The sequence below is a fragment of the Patiria miniata genome, unplaced genomic scaffold (assembly GCF_015706575.1).
Source record: "Patiria miniata isolate m_02_andy unplaced genomic scaffold, ASM1570657v1 HiC_scaffold_6, whole genome shotgun sequence".
Classification (NCBI taxonomy): domain Eukaryota; kingdom Metazoa; phylum Echinodermata; class Asteroidea; order Valvatida; family Asterinidae; genus Patiria; species Patiria miniata.
In genome coordinates, this window is record NW_024037073.1 from 13610433 (window position 1) to 13630457 (window position 20025).

A 20025-nucleotide genomic window follows, 5' to 3' on the forward strand; every position below is an offset into this window, starting at 1 on the left:
TTGACCAAAGTATTTTGTATTAATTTCCTTTTCTATTATTTCATTCTCAATGTGACAATGACTCGAGATCAGTATTTGTCATAAATTGTGTCTTTCCTTTGTGCATTTTAAGCCCAAATCAGTTGCATTCTTGGTGCAAGCTCCTTCATTTGTCTTCTAGGCTTTTGATGGAGTATGAGAATATGGCCACATTGATCAGCAAATCTCAGGTTTCTATAATGATTCTCCATCGATGTTGAATCCTTCCTCTTCCATTGCTGCTTTCTTGAAAACATCTTCAAGAATTGCGTTGAATAGTCAGGGAGAACTTGTCGAACCCTCTTGATATCTTGATTTCAGTTGATATTTCATTATCTAAGTTAATTTTAGCTGTTGCATTTGTGTATATATCTTCCAGGATGTTGATGTAGGTTTCGTCTATTCTTATAATAATTATTTTCATAATGATCTAACCATGGCCGGATGTTCTGTGGAATCGAAGGCTTTTTTGAAGTCCACAAAGCCGATGCACAGTGGTAGATTGTATTCGTTCATCTTCTCTATGGTCTGGTTATAGCTTGCATGGTCCGTTGTTAAATATCTGATCTGATGTTCGTCTAAGACTCTTTCTATTCTGCTGTTACTTTTGCAATATTTTCTACAAGTGTGAAAGAAGACTTATTGGTCTATAGTTCTTCACTTCATTTTATCTCCTTTTTTTGAAAGTGTACTGATTCTGGCTTCCATCCATTCTTTTGGTATCCTCATTTTATTCAGAATGTCGTTGAATAGGGTGACCATTTCTTGAATGGCTTCCTCTCCAACCAGTGTTATTATATCAGTTGTCATTTGATCAATACCTGGTGCTTTGTTTCTTTTCATTTGATAGACTGCAGTTTGAACTCTCGAGTTGGTTATTGGTGGTATGTCTGATTCATCTGGGCTTGATCTAGTTGTATCCTCTCCCGTCTTTGTTTTTGAGCTAAACATATCTTTGTAGAAATCAGCCCAAATTTCCACTGTTTCTATTCTGTCTGTTGTTTTCTCTCCATTTTGTTTTCTCATTGAGCATATTTTGATTTATTGCTGTCCTTGTCAATCTGCTGTGGACCATTTTTGATGATGGATCCTATCTTTTTAATCCTTCTTCTTCTTCTCCTCCGTCTTTGTCTCCTTTTCGTTTTGACGAGCTTGCTTGTTTCAAAAAGCTCAATCCTCTCGTGCTGTGATAACTTATCCTTGTTTCTTAAAGTCTTTCTTCTCTTATCGAGTGCGTGTATTTCTGTGTCTTCCAGTGTGGAAGCCTGTTTTCCAGTTCCTTTACCTCTTTTAGCTAGTTTACTTGGGGGTGTTAGCGAACGGGCCCCATACTTTCTGCAGTCTGAAACTATGATAAAAGCAACCCATCTCTTCAGGAAATTAAGTCTTTCCAAGTCTTTCCCAGGATGCCCGTAAACATTACCATCAATCAATTTACTTGTGTGTGCGTGGGCTTGCTGCGCGATTGATTCCTCTATTGAAGATGGCCAAAGCTCGACGCGAATTTGAAACCCGATCGAGTGTGTTACTAACAAGCATGTCGGCTCCTCTTTATTTTGACTGAGCAATGTTAAAGTAGCTAGGTATACTGGGTGAGTCAAAAACGAAACCAGAATGTTGGACTGTTGTTTTAGTGAAGTTCTACATGTAGCACTTTCAAAATCTAGGATATAAAAGCCAAATTCATAAGCTTTTTTTTAGTACAAGAATTATTCAAATCACTCAAGTACTTTTTAAGTTATGGACTTTTAAACACAACCACCGTTTTAAAGTTCTGTCCACGCGGAAGTGAGTGCAGTCCAGAGTTGTTTTCCATCCCAAGGGTACACACCCTCAACCCCAGCTGGCATCCACACCCCCTCCCTGATAGGAGTCATTAACCCGCTCCTATTCCATGACAGTAACATGAGGAATGTTTGATTGAATCATTGAATGATTGAATATTCATGATTGATTGAACTTAACCAAGTGGTGTATAGTCTTTTGAAACATACCAATACAATAAATCCTACATAAAAACCTAAGTTGAAGACAATCGCCTTTTTGCTCACCATTTGCCACAAACGCATCATATAACCAAGCAATCGAAAAGATAAAATGAGAGAGAACTTTATAAATACAAAACAAACATTAAAATGAAATTAAGACAAACAACCAACAACAAAAATCCTCAGATCCCATGTAACATGACACGTGATGTTTCCCCTTACCGTCCCAATAATAGCCTACGAGACTATTTTGATTGATTTTATTTTGGTAAGCTTTATATCTTTTTAACACTTTGTTTGCCTATTTTGAATAGGCCTGTGTGTATTTAAGAACAAACACATTAATGATCAATTAGGCCTGTAATACATTGATTAATTAATGAATCAATCAAAGTTGTATCATGATTTATATTGGCCTTTATACTTTATTTAAATTTAATGCAGAATATGCGAATTTAAATTATAACAAATGAAAAAGAATGTTCAATTCAGCCCGTGTCAAAAAAAGAAAGAAGATTTTTGGCGAAACGGATTGCACATTCGTAATAATCGGCAACGCATTCGTCAAACCGAAAGTCTAATCATGTTTTTGTAATCCTTTAAATGAAACGTTATATACATTCATTTATTTGAATGATGCAAAATGAAATCGAATGCTAGTTATTGCGAAAATGAAACCAGAATATACGTCGTTCTCAAAATCAGCGCCAAATCGAATGTATGTTTTACAAATTCAAATGTACATTTTCCAAAACTGTCCGGGAAAACCTATGTTAAAGACGGTAGCGCAGAATTAAAATATTTCAAACATTTGTGAGTAATTTATAAACATGACATTTTATGAACGATTTCCTAGACAGTTCCAACGATTTTCAAATCGTTTTCGTTCGCACATTTTTAAATCAATATACTGTTACTACCTTCTCCGGCGCATTTTTTCTTCTGAAAGCAGGTGTAGTCATTTAATACGCACGCTTGAGACATATCATGCGACTGAAATATTATTGTTCCACATGCAATTAAAATGAGTTTATGACGTCTTGACTTCGAACGAGGGATTGAAGTGTCATTGTAATAGTGGTATATAAAGCCTCTGTTTTAAGAATAAATTGGACGCCGTGACAGGTCCGTCGCCAAGGGGGTGGGCTGGTGCCCCCCCCCTCATTGTCGAGCAATTTCCACCCCCCGACGGTGAAAGCCATACCAATGTACTTTTGTATTGTTTAAGGTAGTGGGCCTCCCTATTTGGTATCCCCCCCCCCCATGCTTGGGGCTGGCGACGGCGCCGCGCCGTGGGTTAATATTTATGATTAACTCTGAGATACCATCCCCCATTTTTGCTCAAAACTACATTTGTTTTGGTGTTGAAGTCTTATTTGCTTTGAGATCAATTTAACATGAATCTGGTAACAACTGACGCATGCGCATTATAGTCAGTAACCGTACTTGGTTGCATAAAAAGTATCTGCTTTCCGGACTTAGCATTAGAATACAATATAGGCCTACTTGGTGTTGATTTCATATAATGAATTAATTGACAGTGCACTTTTCTTTTGGAATTGGTAACCCTATAGTGGTAACCTTACAAATGAATGAATTCTCACCTTTTTGACGGCATAGATGAGCAGTGTGTAAGAGCCCACAATCAGCGAAAATGGAATGACCAGAACCATGACGAAAATGAATATGATGTAGGACGAGTCGCCCGGTTCGTTGGAGGTCCAGTCTACGGAACATGCTGCAAAAAATCCAAACTCAATGTCATTGACGGGTTTATTTTTAACTCGGTGCACCCAGAAGGGGGGGGGGGCAACGTGGACAATGGCCCCGCCCCCCTCCAAACAAGTGACAGTCACTTTTTTCCAGTAGTTAGGCTAAACCGGAAGAGAAGTTTATATCGATGCTACTCACCCTTTTCTCTCTGCCATTTGTGAAATACAAACAAAAAGAGCGATAAGAAAAGGGAGAAGAGCGCCCTCTAACGTCTGATCAAAGTCCAGCCCCTCCCTTTCCGAATATGCAATAGACTGCTTTCCCCCTCCCCCCTCCCCCCAAGAAAAATGGGTACCGCTAGCTAGCTCCCATTGAAAGCCATTGATTGGATCACATGTCCGCTCGCAGCAAAATAATAATCAAATAAGGTAAACCGTCTGAATATAATACTGGATATCCTTGCGAAAAGTGCTGGGGAACGCCCATGATCTCGTTCAGAATAAAATCTCTAAATCAAAAACCTTGTGTTTCCTAAGCGCGTTTAATTTGAAAAATAAAACTACCGCGAATAATTATTCCCCATCGTGGCTTCTAATAACACTTCTCGGGCAATACCTGGAGTACTTCAATGTACCCGAAGTAATTCCATTAAGAGATAGCTCGAAAGAACATCAATACGTATTCCTGGTATTTTTTTCCGTCTCACATCTGATTGAGCTGCCTCTCTGTAGCTGTCCAAAGTTAAAGAGGTCCTATGCGTATTTTTTTTACCCGTATGGACGAAAACGTGGTGTGCATGAATGATTTGAATTTTTATGTAAAGTTAGAAATTACCGATAACAATTGTACCAATTGACTGAAGTGTAATTTACGGTACCTTTTTTTTCGGACAACTTTGCAAATGTTAACCCTTAATGTGCATTTTCAGTCGCATGCGAAGTTAATGTTTGATTACTGAAGAGGAAATGAGCTTTACTGAACTCGTTTTGTTCGCTTAAACTTACACTATTTAGATATACCACCTCTAAATCTATACAATGTCCGTAATCTCAGCATGTTGTTGTTCGCTGAAATTCATTATGGCGATACAAATGGATCCTGCTTCAATCTTGATGACAAATTCAATTCAATAATTGGTGGGGGAAAACAGGTTTCATAATTCTATTTCATCTGCCTACGTCAACTCTAATCAATTTAGAAAACGACTACAAAGAATGAAGAGACGATTACATATCATGCAATGTAATTCCAGATGCTGCTCTTTGACTTTCTCAGCACTTCTGTATTTTTGTGAAAAGACGGGTCGCGGATATTTATCACACGTTATCTTTTAGGGCTCTTTTGAGACAAGTATAATTCAAGGATACAACATCACACCGCCCCCAAAGAAAGATATTAGGCAGCTACGACGACTTTATTGGGATTTTTTTTATGGCTTCTAGCTTCTTTGAAAAAATGAATGAAAGAAGTAGTATTTTTTAATGGAAGCAAAATTATACCTCATTGTTTCAGGATTTTGTTGTGAACAATGAGATGTCACTCAACGGTACTATTTTGTCCGTAGCTATTACATTATATAGCTTCATCTTTCCCATAGATTATAGCGTGCCTTTCACATGAGAAGCGAATATTTATCTCTGAAAATGTTTTTTTTTTTTTAATTTTTTTTTTACGTTTTTCGTATTACCTTGTTTAATAATAATAATAATTATAACAAAGCATTTGTAAGGCGCACAGTATCAAATAGTAGTCATTTAAAGGCGCCGGTCAGTGAAAAGTCAGTGTGTGTGAAGGTAGAGGTCATTATGTGTGAGAAAGAAACTGATTGAAGAGGTGAGTCTTTAGGTGGCGTGTGAAGAGAGATAATTGGTGTATTGCCCTTAACTCGTCTTGTAACGAGTTCCAGAGCCGTGGTATAGAGCTGGAAAATGCACGGTCTCCGTAGGTCGCCAAACGAGTTTTCGGGACAAACAGTATACTGGGTGACGACCTCAGACCTGGTCTCGGTTGAAGATGTTGTACCATTTCCTTCAGATACAGTGGGGCTAATCCATGAAGAGCTTTGAATGTAAGTAGGAGAACTTTGTAGTGTTTGCGGTACTGGGTTGGTAACCAATGAAGTTTGCACAAGACGGGTACGTGTTATGTGGCAAGATGATTTCCTTCTTGTGAGTGCGCGAGCGGCAGAGTTCCGGACAAGTTGGAGACGATTATTCGTATGTTGTGGTAGCCCTACAGGTACCAGTAGACTATTGCAAAAATCTAATCTGGATGATATAAAAGTATGAATGAGTTGTTCTGCAGCAGAGGATATATAAGGGTGATTCCATGTCAGACCCATGCACTTTTTTACCTCATGTCTTCCGATTTTGATAAAAATTGCTGTGCTTGTAGGTCCGGATGAGCAATGAATGCACACCAATTTTTAGCCCGATCCGACCTACCATATGGTCAGGGCAGAAACCACAAAAAACGGACATTTTTAGAGTAAAATACCACCCTTTTGGTAGAAATATGTCAAAACCATGTCAATTTTCATCGAATATATGCGAATTTGGTATCAAAATAATAAGAATTGCATGCTCAAATCAACTCTTTTGTCAAAATTAAATTTTGTGAAAAGTAGGTCACGTGACCTTTAATAGTTTATCGTGACCTTTGACCCAATTTATGTACTAATGTATCATTCCGAAAATCAACAAACTGAAAATGACTTGATAGAGCATGTCTTCCTCTATCAGAATCCACTAAAAATCAATTGGGGTCTTTAAAATCTTCAACTTTATGACTATTTTTGTACAGTTGGTAGGTTACAAATTAGTCAATTTGTCAATTAACCCCTCGAGCCCCCCCCCCCCCCACCGGTTCCACTGATAATTAGTTATCCCACGAGTGCGCTTTGAATTGAGGCCCCCCCCCCAACCACCCACCCGGTGCCACTGACAATTAGTTATCCCACGAGCGCGCTTGGAATATGAAACAATGGAATGCTGCTGTGACCCATATGCCACCCGACGCACTACATTATTCCGTGTTCCACGAGAACAAGTGGGCTAACGAATTTATCTTCAAGCAAACTTGACGTCGAATGCTTGAGAGTCGATTGTCATCAGCAGTTACTGTTTAGGGTACGCAACAGCTCTATGCTTTTTACCCGGACCCAGTACAGTGGACACACATCCAGGTGAAATTTATCTCGAAGGAAAAAAAATGCCAAGTCTGTGAGACTCATTAAATTTCAAGAAGCGTAGTGATGAATGAGTAAGGTAACCTTGATTGCGATATTGAGTATTATCTTCAAGCAACCTTGAATCCTAGACCCTGACTAGTCCATCTTCATGTATAGCAACAACAGTGTGATTTGATATAATACTGCACAGCTATATTGTGCCCCAGATATCGAATGTACATGTACATGTATGTATTGTGTTCTTTTTATTTGCTGTTGAACGGTCCGATACACTATGTACCTACATCCCTCGCCACGTACAATGTACGCATTCGACGTCAAGTTTGCTTGAAGATAAATTCGTTATGGCTCGTGGAACATGGAATAATGTAGTGCGTCAGGTGGCATATGGGTCACAGCAGCATTGCATTGTTTCATATTCCAATATTCCAAGCGCGCTCGTGGGATAACTAATTATCAGTGGCACCGGGGGGGTTGGGGGGTTGGGGGTGTGGTGGGGATTGAGGGGCTTGAACCCACCCCCCTCCAAGGTTGTCAATTTGTTTGTTGTTTGATTTTTTTTCAATCTTCTACAGAAATTTGACAACAAAAAAGCTATGAGCCCCCCCCCCCAAAGCAAAATCCTGGGTGCGCCACTGCTGATAATTTATATTATGAGTCTGGTTATACCTCATCAGCCCTAAACATGAGAAATTCCCAAACCAAGATTAATTTAAGTACCTTTAGAAACAGGATAGTAAGTTGTGTGGGTGGATTTCTAATGTAAAGTCTGTAAATTGACTCATTTGTAACCCACCAACTGTACAAAAATAGTCATAAAGTTATAAATTTTGAAGACCCCAATTGATATTTAGTAGATTCTGATAGAGGAAGACATGTTCTATCAAGTCACTTTCATTTCGTTGATTTTCGGAATGATACATTATTACATAAATTGGGTCAAAGGTCACGATAACATATTAAGAGGTAACGTGACCTTCTTTTCACAAAATTTAGTTTTGACAAAAGAGTTGATTTGAGCATGCAATTCTTATTATTTTGATACCAAATTCGCATATATTCGATGAAAATTGACATGGTTTTGACATATTTCTACCAAAAGGGTGGTATTTTACTCTAAAATTTCCGTTTTTTCTGGTTTCTGCCCTGACCATATGGTAGGTCGGATCGGGCTAAAAATTGGTGTGCATTCATTGCTCATCAGGACCTACAAGCACAGCAATTTTTATCAAAATCGGAAGACATAAGGTAAAAAAGTGCGTTGGTCTGACATGGAATGACCCATTAGTGAGTTTCTTACTGTTGCTACGTCAAAGATGCATGTAAGAGGACTGACAAATAGAAGAGACATGTTATTCAAGGTTCATTGACTTGTTGACACCAAGATAGCGGGCATCAGAGCATCTCCTATGTCAGAGATGTTGACTTTGTGTCTGAGGCGCTGAGAGCAAATGACAACTGTGTTTTATCTGTATTGAATTATTTGAGGAGATTGGCTGTCTTCCACTTGAGGATGTCTTTCAGGCATGTTTCAAGAATATGGTGTGTTATTATACAAATAATGAATGTTTGTGAGTGCAATGGTAAGAATAATTTCATGAGGTGACAGATGAAATGTTCCATTCCACGAGGCGAAGCCGAGTGGAATGGAACATTTCATCTGACACCGAATTAAATTATTCTTTCTATTGCACGAACATGAAACATTCATTATTATATAACACCTGAATAAATCCTCGTCATCTGATTGGTTGACTTTTAATAGCCAATTATTAAAGTTAATTTTTTTTTACAAGTTTGACAAGTGTAGAGTTATCATATTTAATTTATGCAAACTGTTCAACAGGTTGAGAATATCATATTCAATTTGTCTTAATTAAAAACTTTTCCATAAGTTTAGAACTCAAACAGTTCAATAAGTTCAGAACTTTTATTGCCAATTTAAACACCACAGCGCCACCATCGGCAACATGTGCAGTGACAGTGCAATGGTACTTCTAATCACAGTGCAATAGTACTTCCATTGTACTGTGCGCTGCGCGCCACGCGAGCGCCGTGCAATGGTATGGATAATTCAATGACATGTGATCAACGATCCACCAATCAGATGACGGGGATTTATTCAGGTGTTGTATAACGTGTCATCACCAGGAGAAATTGGACACGGTGGCAAAGAGTTGTGTATCATCTGCATAAAAACGAGAGTGTAGGCCATGACATGTTTGTGATATTGGGTATCCGTCTTTGGTTTATTTTCGCGTTGTGTTTGTTTTGAAATTGGATATCCTGTAGATAGCCTTACATGGTTATCCAAACTTTCTCTAGTAACTCGACTTTGATTAGCATTTTCCATGAATGTGCACAGCTTTGCCCCGTTTCATTTAATCTTGCTTATTTTTTTTATACTCTTCAAGGCAACTACTAGCTCCCGGCGCTGGACCTTACTTTTCAGGTGTGAGTGCGTGTGACTACAAATTCGTATCCTTGTGGAGACACACACACAATAGGGAACAAAACATTGTAAAGGTCTCCACAGGGCAATTTCTATAGATGAATACGTCTCCACAAGAATTTCACGAAGTAGATATATGGATTTTACTCAAAAACTAGGAATTTCCAAGGTAGGTTGATCCGTCGCAAATGGAAGAGTTTTAGAAAAGGGATATTTAGTCCAAATTTCAGCCCAGGAGATTAATTCTGGTTAAAATAAGAGCATTTTGAAACTGCAATTTCAAACTCGAAAACTTTACTACACGAGAACAAAGAAATGTCTCCACAAGGATACAAATTCCAGAATGGGTGCTTTGCTCCGTTTGCACGTCTCGACTGTGCTCCGCTTCTTTCCACTTTGCACTTATTTGTTCTGCACTTAAGACCTGCATTTTGAAGCTGAAATGCTGTGGAACACTTATAAGCGTTTTGGTTTGGAGACTGCAGTTGCTGTACACGAGGTTGAGGGCTTTGCTAATACAGGAAAAAAAACCGGAGACGGGATCCCAACGTAAATGTCACGACGGCGGATAATACATTTTGTGAACAGTGCTATAGTAGCATTTAACGCTGGCTTAAGATTGGTTGAAGCACGGCGTTGAGTTTCAATCAATTCCCGCAAGGGACAGGTCGGCGAGTTCACTGGAATCGTGAATTGATTGACGATTCCGGCCAGTTCTCCTGGCTACGATGCTTCAGGCAACTCAGAAGAAGAGGATCTCAATATTTTAAATAACAAAAGGGTGAAAGCCTTTAACACCGTTTAAGATAGACAAGCGTTCCAGAGTTGCGCTGATCGAAATTCTTCTGTAGCAGCAGCGATTTCTTCAAGCGTTTTTTTTTACTGTTAGATTTACCACCATTAAATAGCTTTAATTGCCATTTGGCTTTTCGGGATGTGGTGGTGGTGGTGGGGGGGGGGGTGTCGATCGACCCCGCCCCCATCGATACGCCCCTGGATTCGACCAAGAATAAATGATTAAGGGCATAAATACACTGTTTACCAACCTGTTCCGGTTCCCTCCAAGACGTATGAATTCCAGCCTATAGCTGGAGGCAGTGATACAATCAAGGAGTAGGCCCACGTCAGGGCAATGAATAGCAAGGCCAGGCGCGTGGTCATCTTTTGGGCAGTGAAGGGACGCACAACCAGGCAGCATCGGTGGACTGACACGGCGGCCAATGACACAATCTGCTCGGTTCCTAAAGGGACAGAGACAGGAAAATGTTATAACACGGAGCCATTCTGGTTAAGAGTTCATTATGAAATGCGCCCGAACAATAGTAACGTTCAAATGGCTTCGAACAGCGGGATTGGTGGAACTTTAAACTCGTCCCCAAGGCGTTTAGCAGTACGCTTCTGCGAGCCGCTATCTCCTATTGACAACGAGGTCGAAGTAGACCCTGGGAACGATGTTGGTTGAACTTTTTAAACTTTGAAAAGAAAACAGGGGTTGACTTTAATGGAATTGTTTGATAGAAAATATTATTTGTATTTCTATAGACAGATCGTGGAAATCGAGCGCACCTGAAAAAGGCTTGTGATTTCCCCCAAATGCTAAACAGTAAACGAAAACAACGAAAAACCAAGGTTCTCAAAAAACGCGGTTGAGAAACTATACACAGTTTCAACTTTACAAACAAAAACAATACATCAGGTCATGTGAACTGCATTATTACATGAACAAAAATGTGTACCCTAACTAGGGCAAATAGTTCAAAGCTTTCTTTCATATACCGGTATGGCCGACTTCCATTCAAAACTGAAATTATTTAGTAGGGTCTCGATAAGACAAGACAAAAGAATTTTATGCATAATGCACAAAACAATAGACTCGTTTGCATATCAATGAAACTTATTACCATATCAATGGATTATGTTAGCATAATAAAAGAGCGCACTGGCGTATGGAAGTTTTATCGGACAAAGGAAGGGTCTGGAAATTTTATTGGACAAAGGGAGGACCCACCCCCTAGATTGAATATCGGACAGAGGAAGACTTGAAATGGAATATCGGACAGAGGAAGACTTGAACTGAAATATCAGACAGAGGAAGACTTGAACTGGAATATCGGACAGAGGAAGACTTGAACTGGAATATCGGACAGATGACGACTTGAGTTGGAATATCGGACAGATGAAGACTTGTGTTGGAATATCGGACAAAAGGGAGACGCTGGATGGAATATATGGTACAAAGACAGATGTCAAACGTTTGAAAATGAAGTATCATTTGTATTCATTCAAGCAGTGTGCTAACAGTGAATGAAAAAATAAAAATGGTCACACCAACAGAGCGCCAATTAAGTCAACTCGCTGGAAATCGCGTGAAAAAAATGTTTTTACTCCGGGGAAAATGGAGTAGTAGTGCAGTTGGGGCAGTATAGGTAGTGCCTGCTCCTTTTTGTACACGTTTTACGGGGAAATGTGGGGGCGGGGGCGGTTGGAGGAGCAATGAGGATCCATTGTAAAGGGTATTCAATAGAAAAGAGAATTAGCGGATGCATTGTGTAGGGATTATATAATGAATTTGTTTGTCATTTTGGATTAATGGCATAGGTCGGACGGCGATCGGAACAATAGGCTCATTATACTTAGCAAAGCAACATTAATTAGGCAAGCCATTAAAAGATGCCAGTGTATTTCAGGCCTGTATACAATACGTTTCAATTATACTATAATTCATGATGGGCTTAGGATGACATTAACGGTACCCGGTTTGCTTTTTACATGGTCACTGTGGACAAGGTTTTTCGTGGAAAGCTTTGTTAATGCACATGTAGTTGGAACCTGTATATAAGTATAATGAGCCTATTGTTCCGATTGCCGTCCAACCTATGCCATTCATCCAAAATGACAAATTCATATATAATCACTACACATTGCATCCGCTAATCCTCTTTTCTATTGAATACCCTTTACAATGGATCCTCATTGCTCCTCAAACCGCCCCCCCCCCCTACATTTCCCCGTAAAACGTGTACAAAAAGGAGCAGGCACTACCTATACTGCCGTCACTGCGCTACTACTCCATTATCCCTAGAGTAAAAACATTTTTTCACGCGATTTCCAGCGAGTTGATTTAATTGGCGCTCTGTTGGTGTGGCCTCCATTTTTATTTTTTCATTCACTGTTAGCACACTGCTTGAATGAATACAAATGATATTCTTAGTCATTTTCAAACGTTTGACATCTGTCTTTGTACCATATATTCCATCCAGCGTCTCCCTTTTGTCCGATATTCCAGCTCAATTCTTCCTCAGTCCGATATTCCAGCTCAATTCTTCCTCAGTCCGATATTCCAGCTCAAGTCTTCATCTGTCCGATATTCCAACTCAAGTCTTCATCTGTCCGATATTCCAGCTCAAGTCTTCATCTGTCCGATATTCCAGTTCAAGTCTTCCTCTGTCCGATATTCAATCTAGGGGGTGGGTCCTCCCTTTGTCCAATAAAATTTCCAGACCCTTCCTTTGTCCGATAAAACTTCCATACGTCAATGCGCTCATTTATTATGCTAACACAATCCATTGATATGGTAATTGGTTTCATTGATATGCAAATGAGTCTATTGTTTTGTGCATTATGCATACAATTCTTTTGTCTTGTCTTATCGAGACCTCACACATTACTAGCATTGACAAATTCATGGAACATATTTTGTTTTTTTCAAATTTTCTAAAATGAATTCCCTAAAAAATAACGCCTGCAGAAATATAGGCCTTTAATGATCATTGACCGCGGTAACACCATTGTATCCGAGCCTTTTTAATAATCTTATTTAAACTTTTGGTGATGATGGATACAGCATTAGATTATTCCCAGGGAGAATAAAAATGGCATAGACACACCCCTCTCCTCTTGTTTGCTTGCATATGCAAGGTTTCTCTAACTGCTCCATAATTATGTATAAAAGTAATATCCGTTTACTCCCTGAGCTATTTTCTGCGGTGGTTAGACAAAAGGCTTACAACAGCCATGTTTATAGCGATGATTCATACTTCAATAACTTGTAATGCTAACTGTAACTCGATCATATCAATTAGTATTTATATCATCCTTTGTAACGACAAGCTATATAAGATTCACTTATATTTTGTTTGAGATTTCTCACTCACGAGGTTCCAGGGCACGTCATTCATGTTTTCTACAGTCTGCCAGAGTAGGCTGTGACGAACTGCCCATTTATATTCCAACGGGCACCCTCATCTCATCTTCATATGCCAAAACAGCCTGTTTTTCTAGACATCCAATAAGGCAATTTATAAAATTGGACAGGTGCTTCTATTTCCAGCGTCCGGAGATTTCATCTCTTATCTGGTATAGCCAATTAGGGGATGAATTTAGACTGTCCGTGGTTTTCGTTAGGATCATCATTATGTTCCCCACGCTTATTCCGTTATCCAGCAATCATCGAAGTTTATTGCAAGCTGATGCAGATGCCGGTCTCACTGCGTAGGAAATCATTTTTGAAGGCTTCAATTCAATCTTGAACGATCTGTAGAGATGGGCAGGAATATTGACGATGGCATTGGAGATAATAGTATTCTGGTAATGGATGCAAGCGTGAAGGAATACCAGCAGTCTTCTTTGATTCGCTGAGAAAATTACGATGGGAACAGCGACCGAGCATCGTATTAAAGTGAAGGATTTCTCGTATGATCCGCTGTTATACACTTGTTCTAATAAGAAACTTCAATTCCCATTGTTTTTATGATGATTCCTCCATCTAGTCAAAATACCAAGACACATCTTACCCCGTGATTTTCCGCTATAAACTTATAATAGCTAACTTCTACCCCATGGAGACAGTATAGGCAACACAGAGCAAGATGCTGCGGAAGCAGATATTGTGTCCCCCTTGAAATAATATATATATATATATATATATATATGGGGTATCCTCCAATTGCTATCTCTCATTGCTTATTAGGGATCAATAATTACGACGAAGTTCTGACCAGGCGCGGTTCTACGGGGGGGCTAGGGGGGGGGGGGGCTGAAGCCCCCCCCCCAAAAATTTTGTCTAGCCCCCCCAAAATAAATTCCGTAAAAAAAAAAAAATGCATTTGCAAAAAGAAGGATTGTGATGTACATGCGAACGGTCTCCCCCTAAAGAAGAAATAGCCGTGACAAGGGTGCATTAGTTAATATAGTGTGAATGATTTTAGGATTTTATTGGCGCTCCCCATTGAAAATATGGCATGAGCCCCCCCCCCCCCCCCCCCCCCATTTTCGGAGGCCTAAGTGTCTGGAAAAAATAACCGGTCAACATTTCAGCATGCTCCCTGAAAAAATTCTGGATCCACTGTGCTAGCCCCCCCAAAAATTGGTTCTAGAACCGCGCCTGCGACGAACGTCATCATTCCATAGCGGTCGTTACTCGCCATCATTAAGTGTCCATGAAATTAGACTGGTTAATGCCAATTCGTCCTTGCAATCTGCGTACAGCACATCGTAAAGTGACAATCAGTTCGCTGATCTGAAGTGCCTGAGAAATGGCGTTATTATTGTATGACAGCTTTTTCCCTTCTATCAAACTTCGTTTTCGAGAGAAGTAAAAATAAGTGCGCGCGATCGCTTATTGTAATCATGACAGGTGTTACTCCGCCTATTGTAAGAAATGTCAAAAGGGAATCCGAAAAAGAACCGATACTTTGGTATTTATTGTCCTGGGAAGTAGTCTTTATTCGCAAGATTTGAAGGTTTGCATGGTGGAGATATAGCAATAAAATCAAGAATTACGGTAGCACCTTGTAGCAAATCTCTTTTGTGAGTTTGTGAGGTTCTGGAAAGAACCGAGGGAAACCCAACGTTTCGGACAGCATGCTCTGCCCGTCGTTAGTCACCTGACGACGGGCAGAGTAAGGCCAAAATAAATAATAAGTCGGTCTCTGGTCAGCGCGCGCGTCGATTTTAATCATGCGCGTCGATCTTTTTTTTTCTCCAAAATGTTCCGCGGTAGCTCCAACAGCGCCCTCTATTTCCGCACCTGCTCAATTTTTTTTTACCAAAGAGCACCAAGGAATGGGAAATTGCATCAAGGCAAATGATCGAAAGCACCATGGCAAATTATGGAGGACACCAATGTACATGAGGACACCAAAAAAGCAAAATAGTACCCCACCTTGTCTGTACAATCCAAGCTTGAAGAAAAAAAAAAAAAGCCGCGTGGCCGCGTCAATTCCGGAACTTTGGTCTGACCAGAGACCGAATATTTTTTTTTGGGCCTAAACTGTCCGAAGCGTTGAGTTCCCCCGGTTCTTTTCATAACCTCACAGATCATAAAGAGATATGTCGTATGTGCTACCGTAAATCCTTACCTTTATTCATAAAGGACACATTTTCTCTCTTTTCAGTCGGGGGGGGGGGGACTGGTTTTCTTTTTTTAATACACGTGACCCTTCTTGTATCTGAATTACGACTTGCTCAGCGTCACTAGAAATATATTCCACGTTCTTTTAATCCTCTGTAACAGATTGCGTACCCTGAATACACATGTCCCCTGTTAAGAAATACATCGTTCCTTCTTAGTGCTGTTTCTACAACCGTTTTTGTTGCCCATGCATACTTTGACACAGATTTTCCCTTTTGAAAAAAAAAATCAATGCAATTTCCTTAAAGAATAAGGGAGATTACAGAATACGTGCCTCAGCGCGCTGCTTACTGATATTACAACACAGCAAAACCCTGTCCAGATATTTGTTCAACTCCATGCAAGTTGTAAGAACGAGCGCATACCGGTGTCACATGAAAATCCGACTCCTATGAAAATCGGACCATTTTCCCCTATTATTGGTTAATCCCTCGCACGTGACAGGTCACTCCCCCATAATGATCCTAAATATAGCATATCATCGTACTTACGGCATGCGCCTTACTACTAACGAGTCCACATTTCATGGATTCGGATATTCACGCTTCACCGGTACCATGTAGCCGGCTAGTGACACCAACAATTCAACGCCCTTTCAATATTAGCTGCAAAGGTAAGAAAAGAAACCAAAAACGGCCTCGCTCTAAACGTCTGCACAGATGGTAATCAGAAGCAGGTTGATTAATTCCTAGCGTCTTGTATAATTATAGCTTATACATGTACCAGAACTATAGCACGTTGTTGATGATACTCAAGAAGGCAAGGTCTACAAACCGCAGTGTGATCACATTGTAGACGCTCACAGGTACTTTGGTCTTAAAGGGATATTAACATACTGCGCTGTAGACGCACTGTCCGATCGTCGCGTTCACGGCTACTGTTCATGTTACCAATGATTTAAAGTCGCTCTCCCCGTTATATTTTCGAGCTGCATCCCGCCAAAACAGATTTTTGCTTTTAAACTGCTATTTTCTAGCCCCCTCCCCCCCTCAAGAAACCATTTGAATGAAACATCAAACAACAAATCCTGCCACATTTAATTATGGAATATTAAATTTTACTTAACAGATTTCGAATTATTTGCGACACGACAAACCAAAAGCAAACGCAAAGCAAACACAAGTTTTAAAGTGCTGAAAACGTCAACAGGCGAAAAATAAAAATAACGCCTTTTCCTTTTCAATAAAACGTACACATTGGCATTTCGTAGAGTAGAGCAGAGCAATTATATATAGCCGAAAGATATACAAGTTGTGGCAGCGGCCGTAGGGATTTGCGAGGTTTCCCATTACCCATCCGCCGTTGGCTTTTCCTTTAGTGATATCTGCTGACAGTTGTACCATTTGTAGTATTTGCCGTTGGCTGTTGCAGGCATACGAGCAAAAAGCTCTACGGTGCGAGTAGCCGTCACCTTACAAGAAACCATTGTCGCTATCCAAAATAATGAGTAGCGCAGCCTGCGGGTCATTTAATACTGGCCATATATGTTCAGTTGGGCAATAACACTGAAATATGATCCGTCGTCCATGCGCTGTTGCAGTTACAACATGTCAGAAAATCAATCGGCCGATCGGAAAACTGAAATGATCAAAATTCCACCCAAAGAATAATTTATATTCAATTATTCTTCGAAGTTTCAGATTCAATATAAGGTCTCAATACAATCAAAATAATGAAGCATTGTTTTGTTGATGCATGCGGCGGGAAGACAGTCAGGTACCGTTGCCTCCAGGCGCACCGTTGGCGATCATAAAAGGTCGTCTTTTAAAAATTACGAGACAAAAATTTACATTCGTTAATAGTTGATCGTCAAATTACGTAGACTGATTCTAGTACTATCTTTCTAGTCCATTTGATTAGAGACACTCTTGTTAATGTTGATTACAATTATTAATGATCCTCATAGTCCAATGCGTACACCACGCTTTGAATTATTTTATTTGCTTAATTGACTTGAGTCAATTTAAACAGAAACGATTAGTTTCAACTCCTCCGAAAAGGCGATCGTAGCTACAGAGATAAGATCAAAAAAAAAAAAAATAAGTCGGACTCTGGTCAGCGCGCGCGTCGATTTTAATCATGCGCGTCGATCTTTTTTTTTTCCAAAATGTTCCGCGGTAGCTCCAACAGCGCCCTCTATTTCCGCACCTGCTCAATTTTTTTTTACCAAAGAGCACCAAGGAACGGGAAATTGCACCAAGGCAAATGATCGAAAGCACCAAGGCAAATTATGGAGGACACCAATGTACACGAGGACACCAAAAAAGCAAATTAGTACCCCACCTTGTCTGTACAATCCAAGCTTGAAGAAAAAAAAAAAAAGCAAAAAAAAAAAAAAAAAAAAAGCCGCGTGGCCGCGTCAATTCCGGAACTTTGGTCTGACCAGAGACCGAATATTATTTTTTTGGCCTAATCTTCAATGTTTTTTTGACAAAAATGACCCCCCAAAAGCTTACCAAACACGTCGCGCAATTCTAGCTCCTTAAGGAATTATGAGAGATATCACATTACGTGGCAAGTAGAAATGGCATGATAAATCTGAACGACTGTATGCTCTATGAAGAAAATGTATGGCTTCGCTGTCCCGTATTGGGCCGTGGGCCAAAGCCTGTAACGTGTTTCGTCTTAACTTTATAGTGGCATTTTAATTTCTCGGTTATAAGTAGTTTGGAACATGTTAATGGTGCGCAAGGTGGGGTTCGAACCGGGGCAAAAAGTGGCGAAAGGCCCAACTTGGCCCCTCTATCGTATACTCAATGAACTTGTTAAAAGTATTAATACTAGGAGTTGCCACAACAAGACTAGAACTTCTTACCAGAGGCTAAAAGGGGAAAAAAATGAAACCTAGAAACAAAGGAACCCCTCAAAAAATTGTTTGGTTTCCCATGTCTCACTGGGGTGAGCAACCGCCTCACGGAACACAGACGGCGCCAAGAGTGTTTTGTAAACTATACAATTTCGCTAGATCTGCGATTCAAAGACAAATGTGTGCTTCTACGTTAGAGGGCAGTGATTTTGTATTGCTATATTTTAGACATGAATAAATCTTAATTAATTGAAATTACAATGAATACCCTCTTATACATCCGCATATTGTATTGATTTCCCTTGGTTTTTTTTTAAATTTTACTTTTAAACAGATCGTCTATCCTCTAAAAGCGACTTGCGGATTTGTTCGTGTAACACAAGTTGCAATTCACACTACGAAACTCACCACACACCGTGACGATGAAAGCGTACCAGGTACAGCCGCCGGCACCAAATAACCACCTGCGGGCGACATTAGCGGCGAAGGTGAACGGACTTCCGAAAAGAGACACACTCAGGTCACCCAAGCAGATATTGATTAGGAACAGGTTGACCGGATTTTGTAGCGTCTTGTACCTAGCGTACAACACCAGCACCAGTCCATTATTGAAGATACCGAAGAAGGTGAGGAGACCCAAGTAGACTGCGGTGACATCGTAGACTGCCCCGGGGATACGGCCGTAGAACCCCTCAGGCGAAGCTGGTGTTGATCCAGTAGGGCCGTCCAAGGTAGCGTTCATGATTAAACGCTGCACTCTCACAAACCGTAATTTCTGTGGAGAGCGATCTGCTCGCGTCAAAGCGGTGGAGACAACTGATTCAGTCACCGAGAGAGAAAACAAGTGCTGAATCTGACTTGACGATTTCCATTTATAGATCTACATCGGAATCAGCGGCCGCACTGTAGATTCCCTCATTACTAATGTAAGGCTTCAGTTTGCTCGCCTATCACGGCTCATGGCCATGCGCAAGACACGCGCGTTCGGCACAGACTTCAATACAGTCAGTGCGACAGTTCCGGATCACTTTTTATACAGACCGCCATGCACCCGACCATGCTCTGAGTGTCCGTGTCCGAGTTACACGATTTCGTCGTAAAATTCGTCCTCTTCATCTTATAACCAAATATTATCACACAGACTCAATTTCTAGGGAAATAAATCCCTGCTGTTCGTTCAAGACTGAGCCCGACATATTACGGCAGATAATGATGGGATTGTGTCTTTAATGACACAAGCATGGCATTTGGCACACATTTGGCAGAGAATGTTATGAGAAAGATATTTGCCCATAGGGCCATCGCTTTTGTTAAAATCTATAGGGTAGAATAACAAGCTATGGCTGCCGTTTTGAAAATTTTGAAAATTGCTTGTTATTATTTTTCAAAGGACAAATCTGCGATGGCCCTGTTACCAAATATCATGCTTTAGACATACTCTAAAAA

The 20025-nt window shown here is 40.2% G+C and overlaps 1 protein-coding gene across 1 annotated transcript; it reads right to left on the reverse strand.

Annotated features, from left to right (window-relative positions):
- Positions 1-1851: 1851 nt before the first annotated feature.
- On the reverse strand, positions 1852-19629 carry LOC119743280 (opsin-3-like). The gene is made up of 4 exons (XM_038219682.1): positions 18988-19629; positions 10408-10602; positions 3611-3744; positions 1852-1905 (listed from the first exon to the last, which is right to left on the reverse strand). Exons 1-4 carry the CDS (start codon positions 19319-19321, stop codon positions 1852-1854), a joined length of 717 nt encoding a protein of 238 aa, XP_038075610.1. The 5' UTR covers positions 19322-19629.
- Positions 19630-20025: the final 396 nt, after the last annotated feature.

Coding starts and splice junctions, on each gene's coding strand:
- LOC119743280 (XM_038219682.1), bottom strand. CDS start 19,321: ATGAACGCTACCTTGGACGGCCCTACTGGATCAACACCAGCTTCGCCT. Junction 10,603..18,987: donor TTTCATCGTCACGGTGTGTG/GTGAGTTTCGTA, acceptor CTGTCCCTTTAG/GAACCGAGCAGATTGTGTCA. Junction 1,906..3,610: donor TCATCTATGCCGTCAAAAAG/GTGAGAATTCAT, acceptor GTCATGGAATAG/GAGCGGGTTAATGACTCCTA.